The 16,546-nt window shown below is 38.4% G+C and overlaps 2 protein-coding genes across 3 annotated transcripts; both read left to right on the forward strand.

Annotated features, from left to right (window-relative positions):
* Positions 1–1,679: 1,679 nt before the first annotated feature.
* Positions 1,680–8,788, forward strand: LOC122649522 (phospho-N-acetylmuramoyl-pentapeptide-transferase homolog). Of its 2 annotated transcripts, XM_043842708.1 has the most exons (9): positions 1,680–1,981; positions 2,146–2,223; positions 2,593–2,686; positions 2,780–2,852; positions 4,393–4,846; positions 4,970–5,034; positions 5,659–5,852; positions 6,953–7,161; positions 8,580–8,788. In XM_043842708.1, the coding sequence occupies exons 1-9, from the start codon at positions 1,841–1,843 to the stop codon at positions 8,760–8,762; spliced, it is 1,491 nt and encodes a 496-aa protein (XP_043698643.1). In that variant the 5' UTR covers positions 1,680–1,840; the 3' UTR covers positions 8,763–8,788. The 2 variants fall into 2 exon arrangements, with proteins under 2 accessions (XP_043698643.1, XP_043698642.1); XM_043842707.1 differs by having other exon boundaries at positions 2,593–2,852.
* Positions 8,789–13,957: 5,169 nt separating this feature from the next.
* On the forward strand, positions 13,958–15,534 carry LOC122650136 (cytochrome P450 710A11-like). The gene has a single exon (XM_043843451.1). The coding sequence runs from the start codon at positions 14,017–14,019 to the stop codon at positions 15,532–15,534; it is 1,518 nt and encodes a 505-aa protein (XP_043699386.1). The 5' UTR covers positions 13,958–14,016.
* The last annotated feature ends 1,012 nt before the right edge of the window (positions 15,535–16,546 follow it).

Below are 16,546 nucleotides of genomic sequence, written 5' to 3' on the forward strand. Positions count from 1 at the left end.
CCCCAGGATCTTTACAGCATCATAGCGGAATCCATTACAGTTTAAAGATTGGTAAAATTAAAGCATGAAATTTTAATCAAGACCAAATAATGATTAAAATGAGGATTAATAAGACCGTTGATCTCAGCAAAGCTGGTGAGGTTGGGCCACAATATCTGTTATGTGGCAATGCACTTTAGCAAGTCAGTCTTGTCCACAAACCTGTCTGACTGAGACTGATTTAGCAAGTCAGTCTTGTCAGATGCTGGTTGTTTCACTCCCATCAAGAGCTCAACTTGTGTGTACATAGTCTCCCAGAGGCACTTTCCAAGTTAATACGGAATGATGTCTCGTATGTAAATTTTCCTTAAAACTATATTAATACAAAGCTCCCTACTTCCTAAAAAATAAAAATCGTAATTGGATTGGAATTAATAGACTGCTGATGCGGATCTGGCTCTCCTCCAGTCGTGGCGGGAGTGTCCAGCCCAGCAAAAAGGGGGGGGTGGGGGGGTTGGTGTTGGGTATGTTCATTGAACAAGGAGGCCCACCTGGGTCTTACCTGTGAAATGATCAAAACTCTCATTGTTTTGCTGGGACCCTCCATCTCCCCCCTCCTCCCTCAGGAGGAGAGCCAAATTGATGTTGATGCCTCATTCTAGTTTTTAAAAGTGTTTGAGCATGTTTTGATAAGCTTTTGGGTGGCTTCTAAGAAGGTAGCTTTTGTTAAAAAATGTATAGCTAACCAGAATATAATGTATGGAATGTTCAGAGCATAGGGGGCATCTTACTAATCAAAGCGTTACAGATTTAAAACATTTTACTTTTGTTGAACGTATGTTTTTGAATTTGAAAACTGAAGCTGGCTTTGATATGCATTTTGAAAATAGATTTTGCGTCTATAATAACATACTAATTAAATAAAAGATGCTAAAAGATTTTAGACGTGGATCATCCTAGGATGTTAAAAAAAATTTTCTTCACATTGTTATATCTCTCACTTCTTCTGTGAGAAAAATATTTTCAAGAATCTTTTTCTTATACCTAAGTTTTCATTCAAATGTGGATAAGAAAAAATCTTTTTACCACTGGTCATGCGATTTTTTTTTTTTTTTTAAAATTCTAGTCTTTATTGTGCAGAGACAAAAATACTTTTAAATGGAGATTCTCTTTTCACCTAGGTGAGGAGAAATTGGGGCCTTAGAATTTGAGAAGGTGTTCTCTCTCAAATCTTTCCAAGAATGATATCTAATGGTAAGATTGCAAAAGAAGGGCAGTGGTTTAGTGGCTTTTGGTTGATTCAAGTGTACCATTAAAAACGAATCAAATCAGATGATTTTATTTCTCATTTTTCTAATTTGCTCCGTTGGAACCAAAGAAAAATCAATCATTCACAATTTCACAACCATTGATGAGGGATTCCTCGAAAAAGTAAAGAAAATTAGTAATCTTTTAAAGGGAAATAGAATGAATTCGACTTTATAAATTCAAAAGGAACAGCTATTCCTATTTCGTAGTCCTAACTTATCGTTAAACGCCGTTGTCAATTGTTATAACGGTCGTTATTGTTTCAAAAAAAAAAAAAAAAAGGGTCGTTATCATACAGAGACTGCCACACGGCTGATTCCAATAGGTTAAAGGCTTAAACACCCTTTAAAGCCTGAAACTGTTAAAACCGGTCATGTTTAGTCCTGTGGGAAAAAAAGGTTCCCTCGCCTCCTGCTTCGAATATACCTAACCAACCGAACTGCCCGAATTTCCTTATTGATATATAGAGGGCGGACGGAAGAACCAATGCAACAATATAAATGTCGACCTCCTTTACCTCTCTCTCCTCCTCCTCCGCCTTTCCGGTTTAGTCATGCTTTCTCACTCAGCAGATCTTCCACTCACTCGTTGGGGGCTTTTCCAAACCCTAAAACGATCAGAGTCCAATCGCAGAACAACACTGATCCCCATCGCTTCACCATTTTGTAATCGCCGACTCGTTTATAGTCTTAAGGTAACTTCTTCTTTTTTCCTCCTCCTTTCAGTTTCTTTATGACGATATGTTTTGTTTATCTCGTTCGAGCATTTTTCATGTCTGCTTATGTTTTTAAATATATATATATTTTTTGCTTATGTTTTTAAATATATATATATTTTTTCTTTCTGGTTTATTTTTAGTTATCTGAATCTAATGTTCCATGGCGTCGATCAACTACATTGCGGCGCAACTTGTTTCGCATTGGGACCATGGATGAGGTATTTCTGAGCTCATAAGAAGATGTAGTTAGCAGTTTGGTTTCGTTACTGTATTAGACGCTTCACTGATGCACATTATAGAGTTTCATACATGCTCAACAATTTGTAGTTTTGTATACAATTTTATTGATTAGAATATTTGTAGTTATACCTAGTGACTCCGCAATAAAATCGTAATACAAAGTAAATACAAATTTTAACTTTAGCTTAGTATCATCTGTTAAAAAAAAAACAAAAAACCTAATTCTATTACCTGAACTGACTTGTTTGTGATTCTGTTATTTAGTAGTTGCATTTTGAGGGCTTTGTCTCAGTTTAGAAAGGGGTCTTCTAATATTAATTCTCATGTTTTTTGATTTTTTGTTTTAGGATTCAGTGGGTATTTCTTCTCTTGATGAGTGGGGACTAGGGGAAAGTGAGGAGATTTCGGAGATAGATTCTTACGTACTATCATCAAGTGAAGGTGAAGATAGTGATATAGAAATAACACAATTTTTGGTAAACCCTTCTAGGGATGTTGACTTACCTAACGCCAGGGACCATTTAGAGCATTTAGACACATCTGATGGAAGTATAGCTGTGACTGCTGACCGACTTGGTGTGCTTCAGAAAAGACGCAGGGTGTACAGGTAAAGACATCCCTTCTGTCATTCTGAGAATTGTAATCTTTTGATTGAATTGTTTTTTTTTTTTGCCGTATGTTTGAAAAACATAACACAAGAAAAATATTCATATTTCCAAGTTGGAGTCCATTAGATTTAGTAAACTCCTCTGTAAAAAATCACTTACGGATGAAAGAAAAAGGCGGAAAATTGTTCCTTAAACATTAGATACATGGCCTGCATGAAATAATGAATTGGGAAGTTAGAACTTTCCTTCCCTTCCCCTTTGCCGATTGGGAAGCTGATCTGAAACCTTAATGAGTTTTACTTATCCATCGGAAAAAGCAAAAATATAAATAGAAAAAAAAAATTCACAAAGTGGAAACAAAACACACCTTTTAAATAAAAAGTAGACATAGTTCTAAAACTCGTTGAGATCTGACGAGATCTTGGAAAACTCGACCTGGTTGAGACGAGATAGCATGGGAAATAAAAAAAATGCAATGTTTCGAAAAACTTGATCGAGATTTCGAATATTTTGAAAAATCTCGGTGAAATCTCGAATATTTCGAGAATCTCGACCTCCTCAGTACTCCTAGAGTCATAGTATTGTATTGTTGGGACTTGGGACTATGTAATATGCATTGTAAACTATATATTATTCATTGTACTTGGGTTGGGTGTCTATGTAATATGCATTGTGAACACTTCACTGTATATTGTTGTTTGTAGTACTGTAGTAGAAACTTTAAGTCTTTAACTATTTCTTAAATAATTATTCAATATTATGTGTCTTCATCCATTACTGCATAATTTACTTGTTTTACTTGCCATTTATGTCTCATATCATTCAAACAATGTGTAGAATAGGCAATATTGGATTAAGGGTTCGGCCTTTACTGCCAACCAAGGGTGCAAATCCAAAACATCAAATTGGTTGTTTTTTTTCTTCTTCCAATTTGAAGCTTTAAATATGTTTATTAAGACTAAAACAAGCTTCCCTTAAAGTTTCGGAGCCAATTGTGGCCATTAGCCCACCGAAACATAGTTCCGAAACAAAAAAAAAAAGTACATTGTCCCTTCGAGATCAAACTCGACCTGGTCGAGGTGGCTGTTCAAGATGAGTTTTTGAACCATGAAAGTAGATTGATGAATCAAATCACCAAATGATATTCTTCTTCTTTTCCTTTTTTCTTTGTGACGAAATAACACCTTTTAATGAATGAAGAATGAACGATATGATTATAAGCTCTGAAATGGAGATAAGGTGGACTGCACCGCTCCAACTACTGCTTCATATGTTAAATAAAAACAAAACCCAAAATTCAGCATGCTCATAGAATCAACACTTTCTTACCATTCTAGCAGTGGGCTATTATTGATGAATGAGGACATGCATAGAATCGGCTTCAGTAATACTCTCTCACATGATGTATTTTCTATCAGAAAAAGTAGGGAAATCTTGGTTGTTTTTCTATAATTTACAATAGAGCACTATAGGTTAATTGTCATTCCTTTGTGGGGTAATTCATATGTTGATTTGAACATTTTTCTATACTTTTGGCAGGATCCAACCTGGAGTTTTTATTACAATGGGATTGGTAGCCTTCTTGGTTATGCTTCTTTTATTTGTGGACTGGTGTTCATGGCGGATCGTCAGACTGCCCTTGGAAACATTTTTCTTGACACGACCATTTTTTATATCTGCAATTGTAACATCATTTTCAGGGTATTTATTTGTCCCATTGCTTAATAGTTTGAAGATTCATCACATCTTTAGAAAAGAAGGGCCTGTTATGCATTCCATTAAAAAGAGGAGAACCCCAACGATGGGTGGACTGTTTTTTGTTCCAGTTGGTATATCTGTTGCCAGAGCTGTAGTTGGTTCAACTTCTGTTGAAGTTTCTGGAGCAGCAGCAGCCACTATAGCATTTGCTGTAATTGGGCTACTTGATGACATCTCAAGTTTCATTAAAAATCATAATTATGGATTACCTGCATGGCTGAAAGTTTTTTTGGAGGTAAAATTTCTTTATGTTGCTTGCTTGTCTGTTCTCCAATCCCTTGGTTTCATTCAGTTTTAAATTTCCAATGGATAATCTCTTCCAATTTTGTAATATATTCTAAATGGATGTACTTGACAGGTAGCTGTTGGGATATGGTTTTGGTTTTGGTTGGACTCGACGCATATATCATCACCTTACAGCATGTATACCTTCTTGTAACTAATCTGATCGAGATTTATGTGATGGTAACGCACACATGTCTATTCTTGTCAAAAAGTATTTCAAGAAAAAAAAAATAGTCTTTTAATTTTTCCATTATGAATGTAAAGACTTTGGGGACTATTTCATGGTCATCCGTCAGAAGAACATGATGTTCCAAATGGAAATTTAATAGACACCATATAATTTTATATTCAAATTAATTGAACCATAAATTGTAGAGATGGGAAGGGTGGTTCTCAACATTGTACTTTTATTTCAAGTCTTGTTCTTTTAAACAATAGAGTAGTTCTTCTTTTGCAAATATATTCATCTTATAGTTTTTCCAACCAACTGTTATTTGGGGACATGGTATATTGACAAAATCCTAACTTTTGAATCCGTGAGAGCATCATACGTATAGAAGTGGTGCTCCTTCCTCTTACAGCTAAATAACATGGCAAAAATTTACAAACTTTCATTTCCATGGCAAAAGTTTGATCTATGTGCATATTATTCAACCATTAGAAAATGTGTGGTGCATGATTTTTTTTTACCAACTGTTCATGCAATAAGTGTTTTAAAATGTCTGGTGCATAATTTATACCTTTTCTTTTACTGTGATATAGGAAAATGTTGGTACCTCTCCCTGCGCCATTGGGCCTCATTTATCTGGGAAAATTGTATCCCTTTTTGACTTCATTCTGTTTTGTTTCAATGGGGAATGGAGTTAACTTAACAGATGGTCTTGATGGTCTTGCTGGAGGAACAGCTGCTTTGGCTTTTATAGGCATGTCGATTGCCGTGCTTCCAATATGTTCTGGTTAAGTGTGAATTTCTCCTTGAACTTAAAATATATTAATTGCGATTTGCATGTGCTATAACTTGAACCTTGAAAATGCGAACTTGTTTGGATTTCACTTGTGGTGTTGATCTACTTGTATCTTAGAATGACGGGTTGATGTAGGACAGGTTTGGGAATCCACATCAAACCACAAACCAGTCCTATTCCAGCCAAAGTGTATGATTTACAAGCTGCTGTAGTTGAAAGAACAAATGGAAGGTTCTTAAGAAATGGAGGCTGGGAGAGAGGAGTGAATAGAAGAAGAAGAAGAAGATCATCTTGGCTTCACACCATCTTGGATCCACTCCAAAAATTTTATAGAATCACTCATGCTTTCATTCATTCCCTTCTTTCCTTGCTTCATCTCCAAATAGTTTTTTTAAACCCCCAAAATGCAAAAAAGAAGGAAATAACTTCCTAATAACTACTTTCCCAGCAGTATCTACTCCCTAATAACTATTTCTTCAGCAATAACTCCCTAGAAAATAAACAAGCATAGGCTGTATTGAATGTCAAATAATGGGGGAGGAAGACTGCTCTGCCTCTTATTTATAACTATTAGAAAATAAACAATAGAGGTAGGAAACCCCATGCGTGGGCTAGATATTTCTTACAACCTAAGCGTCTTCAAAATAGAAACCATCTAGAAACGTAACAGAATAGAAACTGCTACAGGCCTGGAATTAGTAGCTAGTATCCAGCCTTGTAGAAACCATAAAAAATTAAATTATGACTTAAAGAGGACCCCTCGACCCATTCTAGTTGTAAACTAAGGCTGAACCAAGGTTGGTTTACACCAGACCAGAATCTGGTTTAACCAGAACCGCAGGCTTAAGGTTCAGCCTGTTTCTTCTTCCTCCTGCGCTGATAAGTTAGGGCTTATTGATCTGCATCAATAACAATGCTATTCTATTTCTGCATCAATAATAATGTTATTTTGGTTACTGCATTTTATAGTTTTGTTTTTAGAAAAATTTGTGTCAGGACTCATTACCTAGCCAATAAAGAGAGAGATTCAAGCATGTGTTTTTTTCTGCACATGTGTTTTACACTTACTTTTTCTGAACTTTCTGAAGCAGATATTTCTATATTTGGAGCATCCATGGCAGGAGCCTGTGTTGGTTTTCTCATTCACAATCGATACAAGGCATCTGTATTTATGGGTGATGTTGGATCATTGGCATTAGGTGGAGCATTAGCGGCAATGGCAACTTGCACAGGAATGTTCTTCCCATTATTTATTTCATCTGGAATCTTTGTACTGGAAGCATTATCAGTCATATTGCAGGTATGCCATTTGATAATCTTTCTGTTTCAGTTATATTGTAGGTCTGCCATTTGATAATCTCTGTTTCTGAAGTCATATGATCAGTAGTTTGGGAGTTGATTGCATTGAGATTTTGTAATCAATGGAAGGGCTACAATTGTAAAATTGATAAGAAGTTATTGACTCTCTCGTAAGATGGACAAACATGTTGGGACATCTGAAAATGGGAATGAGGACTATTTTTGTGGGATAGAGGAAGTAGAAATTCAAGGGTTGGATGGCGTTAGGACAGACTAAATCTCTTAGATTTAAATATCCTTGATTGCATTGAGATTTTGTAAGGAATGGAAGGGCTAAAATTGTAAAATTGATAAAATGTTGACTCTTTCGTAAGATGGACAAACATGTTGGGACATCTGAAAATGGAAATGAGGAGTTGAGGACTATTTTTGCAGGATAGAGGAGTAGAAATTCCAGGGTTGGATGGCGCTATGACAGATTCAACTTGAAATACGGTATTCTGTTAGTAAAAAATTAATTACTTTATAAGATCCAAATTCAGGCTCTTGTGAAGAAACATATGAATTATATTTTTACGTCCTTTAGCAAGTATGAAATTCCAGGGTTGGATCATACTAGGTTGGGTTTGGCCTTGAATTATAATGTCAGTAGGTATCTTGTAATCTGAACACAAACTTCCGTAAGAGCTTACGGCCCCTAAATAAGACACTTGAATAGTTATTTTGTATCCATATGCACGTTGTATGGAATACATTGTTGTTTTTGAACATAAAATATAGGATGTGTGTTGATGAAAGAATCTTCTTAATGGGATCCTAAAGCTGCCACATGGCAGGTCAGATGGGGCTGATGACATGTCAAATTTCAAACAAATCTGAGTTTGCCATGTGGAAGAAAAAAGAGTTCGAAAATTTTGGGACTACACTGGGGGGGTGTGCATGGAGATATATGGGATGGTAAGTGATTGAATTTTAAGCTGAAATTTTTACATGTGGCTAATTCAGACCCTTCCCCAAATTCCCAACGGTCATATTTGCTACATCTCTCTCCGACATGGCAAAACTAGTTGTGCCTGTTTAGGGGATTCTTTCTTAAATGGCTGTGGAGACTTCTAGCAAAATATAATCTTCTAAGATTCTGTGGGTATGCTGGCCATTCATCTTAACGTTGCCCTCATGTGATCTTGAATGGTTGTGCCTCCACAGAAAAAGCAGAGTATACTCTACATTACTTTCCTGGTGCTATTTTTTTTTCCGTCAATCCTTTATCAAGATGGCTATTTGTTAGGAGATAGAGAGGTATAGAGTTTGATCAATTGTGAAAGCTTTACATTTCTTGAATTCAGTTGCAGCTGTTCTTGTGCTTTACTTTCTTGTAGTCACCTTTTCTTGAATTGAAAATTTTGTAATATGAATCAGGTATCCCACTTCAAGATGACCAAACGCTTATATGGAGTTGGCTGCCGCTTGTTCAGGATGGCGCCCCTGCATCACCACCTTGAGCTATGTGGAATTAGAGAACAATTTATTGTTACAATGGCTTATTTCATATCGTGTGCCTTAGCCATGTTGGCTGGGTACGTGGGTCTAGTTTCAGCATAAATGTCACTAACCTTTATTTTGCATTGTAAATCTCTCTCTCTCTCTCATACACACACACACACAAACATGTAGCCACACATAACTCACCCACACCCACACCCACACCGGATGAAATTCTTGTGTGGAGGGAGACCCAGGTCCTCCCAGGCATGGATGCACTGAAAATCGCTAGTGCAATAATTTTCCTTGGAAGGGGAGGGGGGGCTCTCATACCTTTAGTCCCCCTACACTGAAGCTGGATTTTAGTAAAGAGAAAAAGAAAGCTGCTTGGACGTGGGGTTACTGCACCCAGACAGGTGGATTTTAAGAAGGGGAAAAAGAAACCTGCTTGGGCATGGTTCCTGCACCCAGATACAGGATTGCCCGAAATGACCATTTAGTCTCCAGTGAAATAAAAAATCTTATCCAGACAAATGCCCCTGTTCATGTTCTCATTGGCTCCCACATTGGTGCATGGGCTACACAACCAAACAGCGATCTCTTCATGTTTAAGAATGTTGGGAGCCCACAAGTGCACTTATTGCAATCTAGTGGTTAATTGGAGCTCTTTCTATGAGAGCAGTTCCCATACGAGGATTTCTCATTTTGCTAAAAGAGGGAAGAACACATAAAGCGCAGTGATGAGGTATTGTGGATCTACTCCTACCTTTGTGTCTCTTACGTCTATTACTGCTTCGGTTCATGAGATCTATGTGATATTTATTACAACTATATATTTATCTCTGCTGTTATCAATAGGACACAGATTAATGCCCAACTTCTGCCCCAGTTCATATTTTCTTGCGCAGTTTAGACCCACCAACCTTTGTAACGTGACATGTGAAGATTAGGCAATAGGTTTTATGTTTGGCCATGAACGTATACAATTTTGCCTTCACTGTTGGATGGGATGAAAAATTACACTTTTGCCCCCACCCCGTCCAACGACGGTAAGGCATGGCCATTTACATACACAGCCATGCATAAAAACTGGATCGTTAAGATTATATCGTAAATTGATTGTAAGTAGACGTAAAAAATCACTCCCCTAGGGAAAAGTATTACTCCAATGTATCAAGAAAGGTATACAAGCTGTAGATGCTTAACTAATGCTCAGGAAATTTTCAACTACATGATGAGGGGAAAAGAAAAAGAGAGATAAATGGCAACTAGGGCTGGAAACGGCCACATCCGACTTGTTTTCGGTCCATTTTTTTGTAAGAGTTGAGCTTGTTCAGCTTCCAAAATTCTTGGAGTCGCACGGCATTCACATATACAAAACATGGCTAGTAGATAATTTTTTTGGTTATGGGATTGGAAGTTGAGTCAAATGTTGTTTCAGACGAGGAATTATCCACGTAATTGGAAGCTGAGGAATTGTTCTTTTAGGCTCTGTTTGTTTCGGCGTAAAATTTTACGTGGAAAATTTTCGTTGGTTAAGTTTACTTCGTAAATTAGAGGATGTGGAATCATGTCTTTACACATAACAGTGCGATTCCTGTTATGACTTTCAATCCTGCAAGTGAATTTGTGAATTAATTGACTATAACTTCATCACTTTGTCTGTCCCTCTTCTGAAGAATGTTCTTGACTGTCAAGTACTACAAAGTACAAATTATTTGAATCAACTACTTCTTTTGTTTTATGGGGCTAAGTGGGTAGATGAGGATTCCCTTTCTGTGTATTTTATTATGCTAATTGCCTTTTTTTAATCTGTTCTCATCTATCAATGCAGATTGGAGCAATAGAGTAGATTACTGTGCCACACTCAAGATTTAGTTGAGATTACTAGTTTGTCTATTCCTATTAATATTGAGTACAATGGGTTGGAAGAATATTCATGTAATCATCCCAAGAAGATACAAAGATTAGTTGAGTTGGAGGTACTCATGATCTATTTGATTAATTTTCTTCAGTTTAAACAAATTTTAAAGGTTTTGTGGGTGGACTATATAGCCAAACTTTCTGGGTGGCCCCCTTGAATTTGATATACTGGGAAGGCTAATTAGGCTTTATTGTGATTAAATACATCTCAAATTTGTTAGGGTATCACAATCACATGATTCATAATTTATTGGACTTTTAGAAATGATTTTGAGTCATCCAACTAATTAAGAAAAGGTCAACTTTGAAAACATTTTTTAGAAGTTGCATCTCATTACATAGATTATATTCGACCTAAGGACCATGTTTCCCTCCACGCATAGCAGGACAGTTCACCCATCATTCTATGATTCACAAACCCATCCTAGAGTTTTTGTATGTTCTAAAATACCCTCCCAATATCCTTTCCCGCCCTCTCCCGCCCCTTGGTGAATGGAATTTCACTAACGGTGGGTGGAGAGACACTTGGTCCTATGAAAGCATGTATAAATCAAACAGAAGAACCACAACACTAAAGAGAGAATCAGGAAAGGCATGGGCGAGAACCTCTTGCCAAAAAAACAAAAAAAAAAGACCAAAAGTTAAAAGTATAAGAACCATAAAGCTGAGCAGGTTGCAGATTCTACATATCACAAAATACCACCAAAGAGAAAGAAAAGGAAGATAAATATAAATTATTTTCTTGGTCAGCTTCAAGGTCCCCCCCTCCCCCCACGCCATCAACATTCTAATGGAAAAGTGATCTCTAAGAAAGTTATAGAACCAGTACAGGATAAGGAGAAGAAGAACAAAGAGAGACATGGTCCACCTGCTCACAATTTTAATTACCATCTTAACACAACCAAAATTATTCTTCCAATTAAAGCTTGGTTGAATGATCCCTCTAACATATTTGAGAGTAATTTAGAACTGAATGCTCAAATTAACCACAATGCAAAGATGAAATTAAGCAAGTGCTGGAGCAAGAGAGAAGTGGCTAAGAAAATGTAGAATGTAAGCATATTCTACTTCCTCATTTTAATAGAACCTAATATGCATGAAATTTGATTGTTTCCCATTTTATCCATCATCACACTAAAATAAACTAGGAACCTGTATTGAAAATAAAAGAAACTTAAAAAATAATTTAGAATAACTGGGAAGTTGGAGTATTGATACCATTTTCATAAAATGAGTGTTTTTTTTTCTTCAAAGTGAATAATGTGGACTGTGGGGACTCTACTCCATTGAATTAAAAAGGGGGGGGGGGGAGATGAGAATAGAGGAAAGCACCTGAATGGATTGAGCTTAGATGTAATAATAATAATAATTATTATTTTATTATAATAGGAAAAGAAAATAACCGAAAGAGAAAATATAAAAAAAAGAGATATAATAAGAGAGAGAGAGAGAGAGAGAGAGAGAGCACATAGGATAGGATTTTGGCTTTATCGATGAAATCGGACATCTAGTTTGGATGTGGAAGCGTACCTTGTCTCACTTAAGAGAAATTTTAAGGATTCAAAAGTTTACTTTGCTTCATACAAAGTCCTATTAAATAGGATGCAAATTAGTTACAAAATAGTTCCATCCTCTCCTCCACGACTCTATCCTACTCCTGTTACTCTGTTAACTTTTATTAACTCCTATCTCGACGTCAAGTCTACTTCACCACTTACATAGTTACATAGGCTATACTAACTACTTACAATTGCTTACATAATTTAAATCAAAATATTTGAGTACATACGACACATAACATAAACACCTCCCATGCCTATCCTTCACTTGAGTTAGCCAATGAATTACTTGTTGATGGTCTATCTAAATTGTTAGAGTTGTCCAACCTTTTTTCCTTTGCTCTCCACAACCCCTGAAGTATGCCCACAATCTCCGATTCTGGTCAGTCTCTAAAAAAACCCATTGTATATAGAAACCAAAACAAATTGAAAGTTAAACGGCCAAATCCAAACCCAATAACTTTAACTCATATATGTCTACTTATATTAAAAAAAAAAATGTATATCAAAAATTGAATCGATGGAATAGATTTGGGTGTACTATCCAAGGTTATGTTTGGATGTTGAGAAAATAAAAAAAAAGAAAAGCATAATAATGTTCTCTGTGCCGCAGAGTAGGCTACGCCAGACACATGGGATTGCCACTCAGAGGGACAGGATGGTCATTGTACCAGTCTCATGTGCCTGGGTGCAGTCTGCACTGCGCCATAGAGAACAACACCCCTAAGATAAAAAATTATGATAACACAATAATTGATTTAAATGACTGTATATGAGATAGTTATGGATCCATACCGATACGGACCAATTCAGATCAATATCCGAACGATATCGGCCGAGCGATTACTAAAACAAAGCCCTGGACTGGCTAGAAAGATAACTAGTCGCTCTCATCTAGCCATCTAGGGTTTGTAAGACCTACACCTGAAAGGCTGAAACACTACCTGGTGTCCCCAATTCCCAACATAAATAAAGAGAGAGAGAGAGAGAGAGAGAGAGAGAGAGACTACAAGAAAAGTGCAAAAAAAAAAAAACCCCCACTAAAAAGAGTCAAATACCAGAAGAAGCACACTGGTTTGCTGAATGTGGATGTATGGGGAAGACCAGGCCAGCAGCACCAGAAGAACGCTATTTATGTGAATTACGATGTCACTGTCAAGAAGACTCCGACAGGAATTTTAATTCAAAAGTAAGGGTATTTTCGGAAAACAACAATCTTGATTCTTGACAGAGCAAACTAATCAACGACAACAGTGACAATCACCAGCAGATGATTTTTCCCGCCAAGTCGATGACAACGATGAACAACACAAAACCCACAAACTCGAATCCTAATATCCTTTTCGTTTTTTTAAATTCCAAAAAAATCCCAATTCCACTGTTCCTTTCCACGCGACACCATCTGATCAGAAGAATAACCACACATGCGCAATCGTAATCCACAATCAAAATCAAATAATAACCCTCAGATTAAAATCTTCATCTTTTTCGGTGGGCTCTACTTTATCCTTTTCAAAATGTGTTTAATTTGCCACGTCATCCATTGGTTAACCAACTCAGGTGAACTGGCTGGTCTCTAACCCACCTCCCTCCCTCTTCATCTTCCCCTTTAAATCTCCTCTTCTCAGTCACTTCCTTCTTGTTTTCCCGCTTGCAAGGATTCCTGTGGTAATAGTATACTCTCTCTCTCTCTCAGTTGTGGCATCTACTAGAATCTACTGCTACTTGCCTAATGAATCTACCAGGTTTTATTTTCCGGTTTCCAGTCTTACTTCTGTTTGCTTCTCCTTTAAACACTCCATTGTTCCAGACTTGACATCATCGCTTCTTACATTTCCCCATAATTTCACACTTCGGTCCAAACCCACCTTCGCTTCTATCCTTCTTTAGCCATGGAGTCGATATGGAGCACATTGGCACCTGCAACTCCTTATCTGATCACCTTCATTGCATTTCTGATACTTTTAGAGCAAATTAGTTACCACAGGAAGAAGGGAAGTCTCCCTGGTCCTCCTCTTGTGTTTCCTTTTCTGGGTAACGCAATCTCTATGGTGCGCAACCCAACCAAGTTCTGGGATCTTCAATCTTCCTTAGCTAAATCCACCCCTTTGGGCGTCTCCGCCAACTATATCATTGGGAGCTTCATCGTCTTCATCCGAAGCTCTGAACTTTCTCACAAGATCTTCGCCAATGTTCGCTATGATGCCTTCCATCTCATCGGCCACCCATTCGGTAAAAAGCTTTTTGGTGAACACAATCTCATCTACATGATGGGTCAGGATCACAAAGATCTTCGCCGTCGGATTGCCCCTAATTTTACCGTCAAAGCCCTCTCTATTTACATCAACTTGCAGCAAAATATCATTCTCGAACACCTGAAACGCTGGGAATCTCTCTGTTCCAGTAATCCCTCTATGCCCATCGCTCTTCGTCTTCTCTGTCGTGACATGAATCTCGAAACCTCTCAAACTGTCTTCGTTGGGCCTTACTTGAGTGGGAAAGCTCGGGAGGATTTCAATAGAGATTACAATCTGTTTAATGTGGGCTTGATGAAACTGCCGATCGATCTCCCTGGATTTGGGTTCCGTAAAGCGAGGTTCGCCGTCAATAGGCTTTGTGAATCTCTAGCTGTTTGTGCGGGTCAGAGCAAAGCGAAGATGATGAACGGAGAAGAACCCTCGTGTTTGGTTGATTTCTGGATGCAGGAAACTGTGAAGGAGATCAATGCAGCGGCGGAATCTGGGGAAAAGGCGCCGTATTCCGACGATATCGAGATCGGTGGCCATCTCTTCGACTTCCTCTTCGCAGCGCAAGACGCTTCGACGTCGTCTCTGTTATGGGCTGTGACACTCTTGCATTCACACCCTGAAGTGTTGCAGAAGGTTAGAGAAGAGGTCTCTACAATTTGGTCGCCTGAATCTGACGCGCTCATCACTGCGAAGCAATTGAGAGAGATGAAGTATACAGAGGCAGTGGCGCGTGAGATTGTGAGGTTTCGAACTCCGGCGACTCTTGTACCTCACATTGCTGCAGAGGATTTTCCGTTGACGGATACTTACACGATTCCGAAAGGAGCGATTGTGTTTCCTTCTGTCTTCGAGTCTTCGTTCCAAGGGTTCACTGAACCGGAACGGTTCGACCCGGACAGGTTCTCGAAGGATCGGAAGGAAGACCAGTTGTACAAGAAGAATTTCCTTGCTTTTGGTGCTGGGGCCCACCAGTGCGTGGGGCAGAGGTATGCGATCAATCATCTGGTTCTATTCATTGCTATGTTCACGTCGCTAATCGACTTCAAGAGACACCTAACAGACGGCTGCGATGACATCATGTATGTCCCCACCATCTGCCCTAAGGATGATTGCCTGGTTTACCTTACTAGGAGGTGCTCGCGCTACCCTTACTTCACTTAATTCCGTGTCTTATATATTACCCAAAAAAAAAAAAACAAAAGAAACGGTAGAGTAACGAAGATTCCCTTTTAGTTTTGCTTCAATCGGAGTGGGGACAAGTTGTGTATAGATTCTTTTTGTGGGGTTGTGATGCGTTGATGGGTGGCGGGGTAATGAAAGATGGTGGTTGTTACGGTGGGAAATAAACAACAGATTGGTTGTAGTTTATTTATTGTGATAGTCCGTGATCCAGTTGAGAGTTGTTTTTTTATTTTGTCCTGGTTTTAAAAAAGAGAAATCGTTATATGAGGGTTGTAACAGCATGGTGCTATAACGCATCGTGCAATGGTTATAGAGGCCATATGCACCATGTGGGGGTCCGCTATGCCACATGGTTTTTGCGGTGCTGCACGATGTGTTACTAACAGGAGAGGATAACGATTCGGTTGTTGTGACATGTGATGGTGATTTATCAAAAAAGAGAACGTGATGGGGAGGCTGGAAGCATTGAGACGGGCAACACTGCACGGCTGGCAACAGCTTTATCGCCCCCGAAAAAAACAGGAGCAAGGTTGGCAATAGCCATTTCTGTATTGGAGGGATGCTGTGCTGCCATTTGTCAAAAGCTTTAAACTATGATTTGGATCCTCTGCTGTCGGGCAGCCATGCAGCCGGGGGGCTCACACAGGCAGGGGGTGGATCCCACCTTGATAGGGTGTTCAGGCAGTGGGTGGGATTATCCTTTCACCCTACTTGTGTGAGGCCGCATGTCAGCCACATACTTACCCGGCAGCAGAGGATCACGATCCCTTGGAAATATGGGTTTTTGTTAATTAGATAGTAACGATAGGTTGGTTATATCACCTATAGTGATGCAAAGTAATCACCTACGTATATCAAATGGTAAACAAAGGTATCCACAGATGTTACTTAAGGGAATGAGAATGTCATCCGGTTGTGTAGTGTGCACACACCGCCCCTAGGGCATGCAAAATAACCGCCACACCTCTATGGAATCTCGGAAATGACTAAG

The sequence above is a fragment of the Telopea speciosissima genome, chromosome 2 (genome assembly GCF_018873765.1).
Source record: "Telopea speciosissima isolate NSW1024214 ecotype Mountain lineage chromosome 2, Tspe_v1, whole genome shotgun sequence".
Taxonomy (NCBI): domain Eukaryota; kingdom Viridiplantae; phylum Streptophyta; class Magnoliopsida; order Proteales; family Proteaceae; genus Telopea; species Telopea speciosissima.

Coding starts and splice junctions, on each gene's coding strand:
- LOC122650136 (XM_043843451.1), top strand. CDS start 14,017: ATGGAGTCGATATGGAGCACATTGGCACCTGCAACTCCTTATCTGATC.
- LOC122649522 (XM_043842707.1), top strand. CDS start 1,841: ATGCTTTCTCACTCAGCAGATCTTCCACTCACTCGTTGGGGGCTTTTC. Junction 1,982..2,145: donor GACTCGTTTATAGTCTTAAG/GTAACTTCTTCT, acceptor GTTTATTTTTAG/TTATCTGAATCTAATGTTCC. Junction 2,224..2,592: donor GCATTGGGACCATGGATGAG/GTATTTCTGAGC, acceptor TTTTTGTTTTAG/GATTCAGTGGGTATTTCTTC.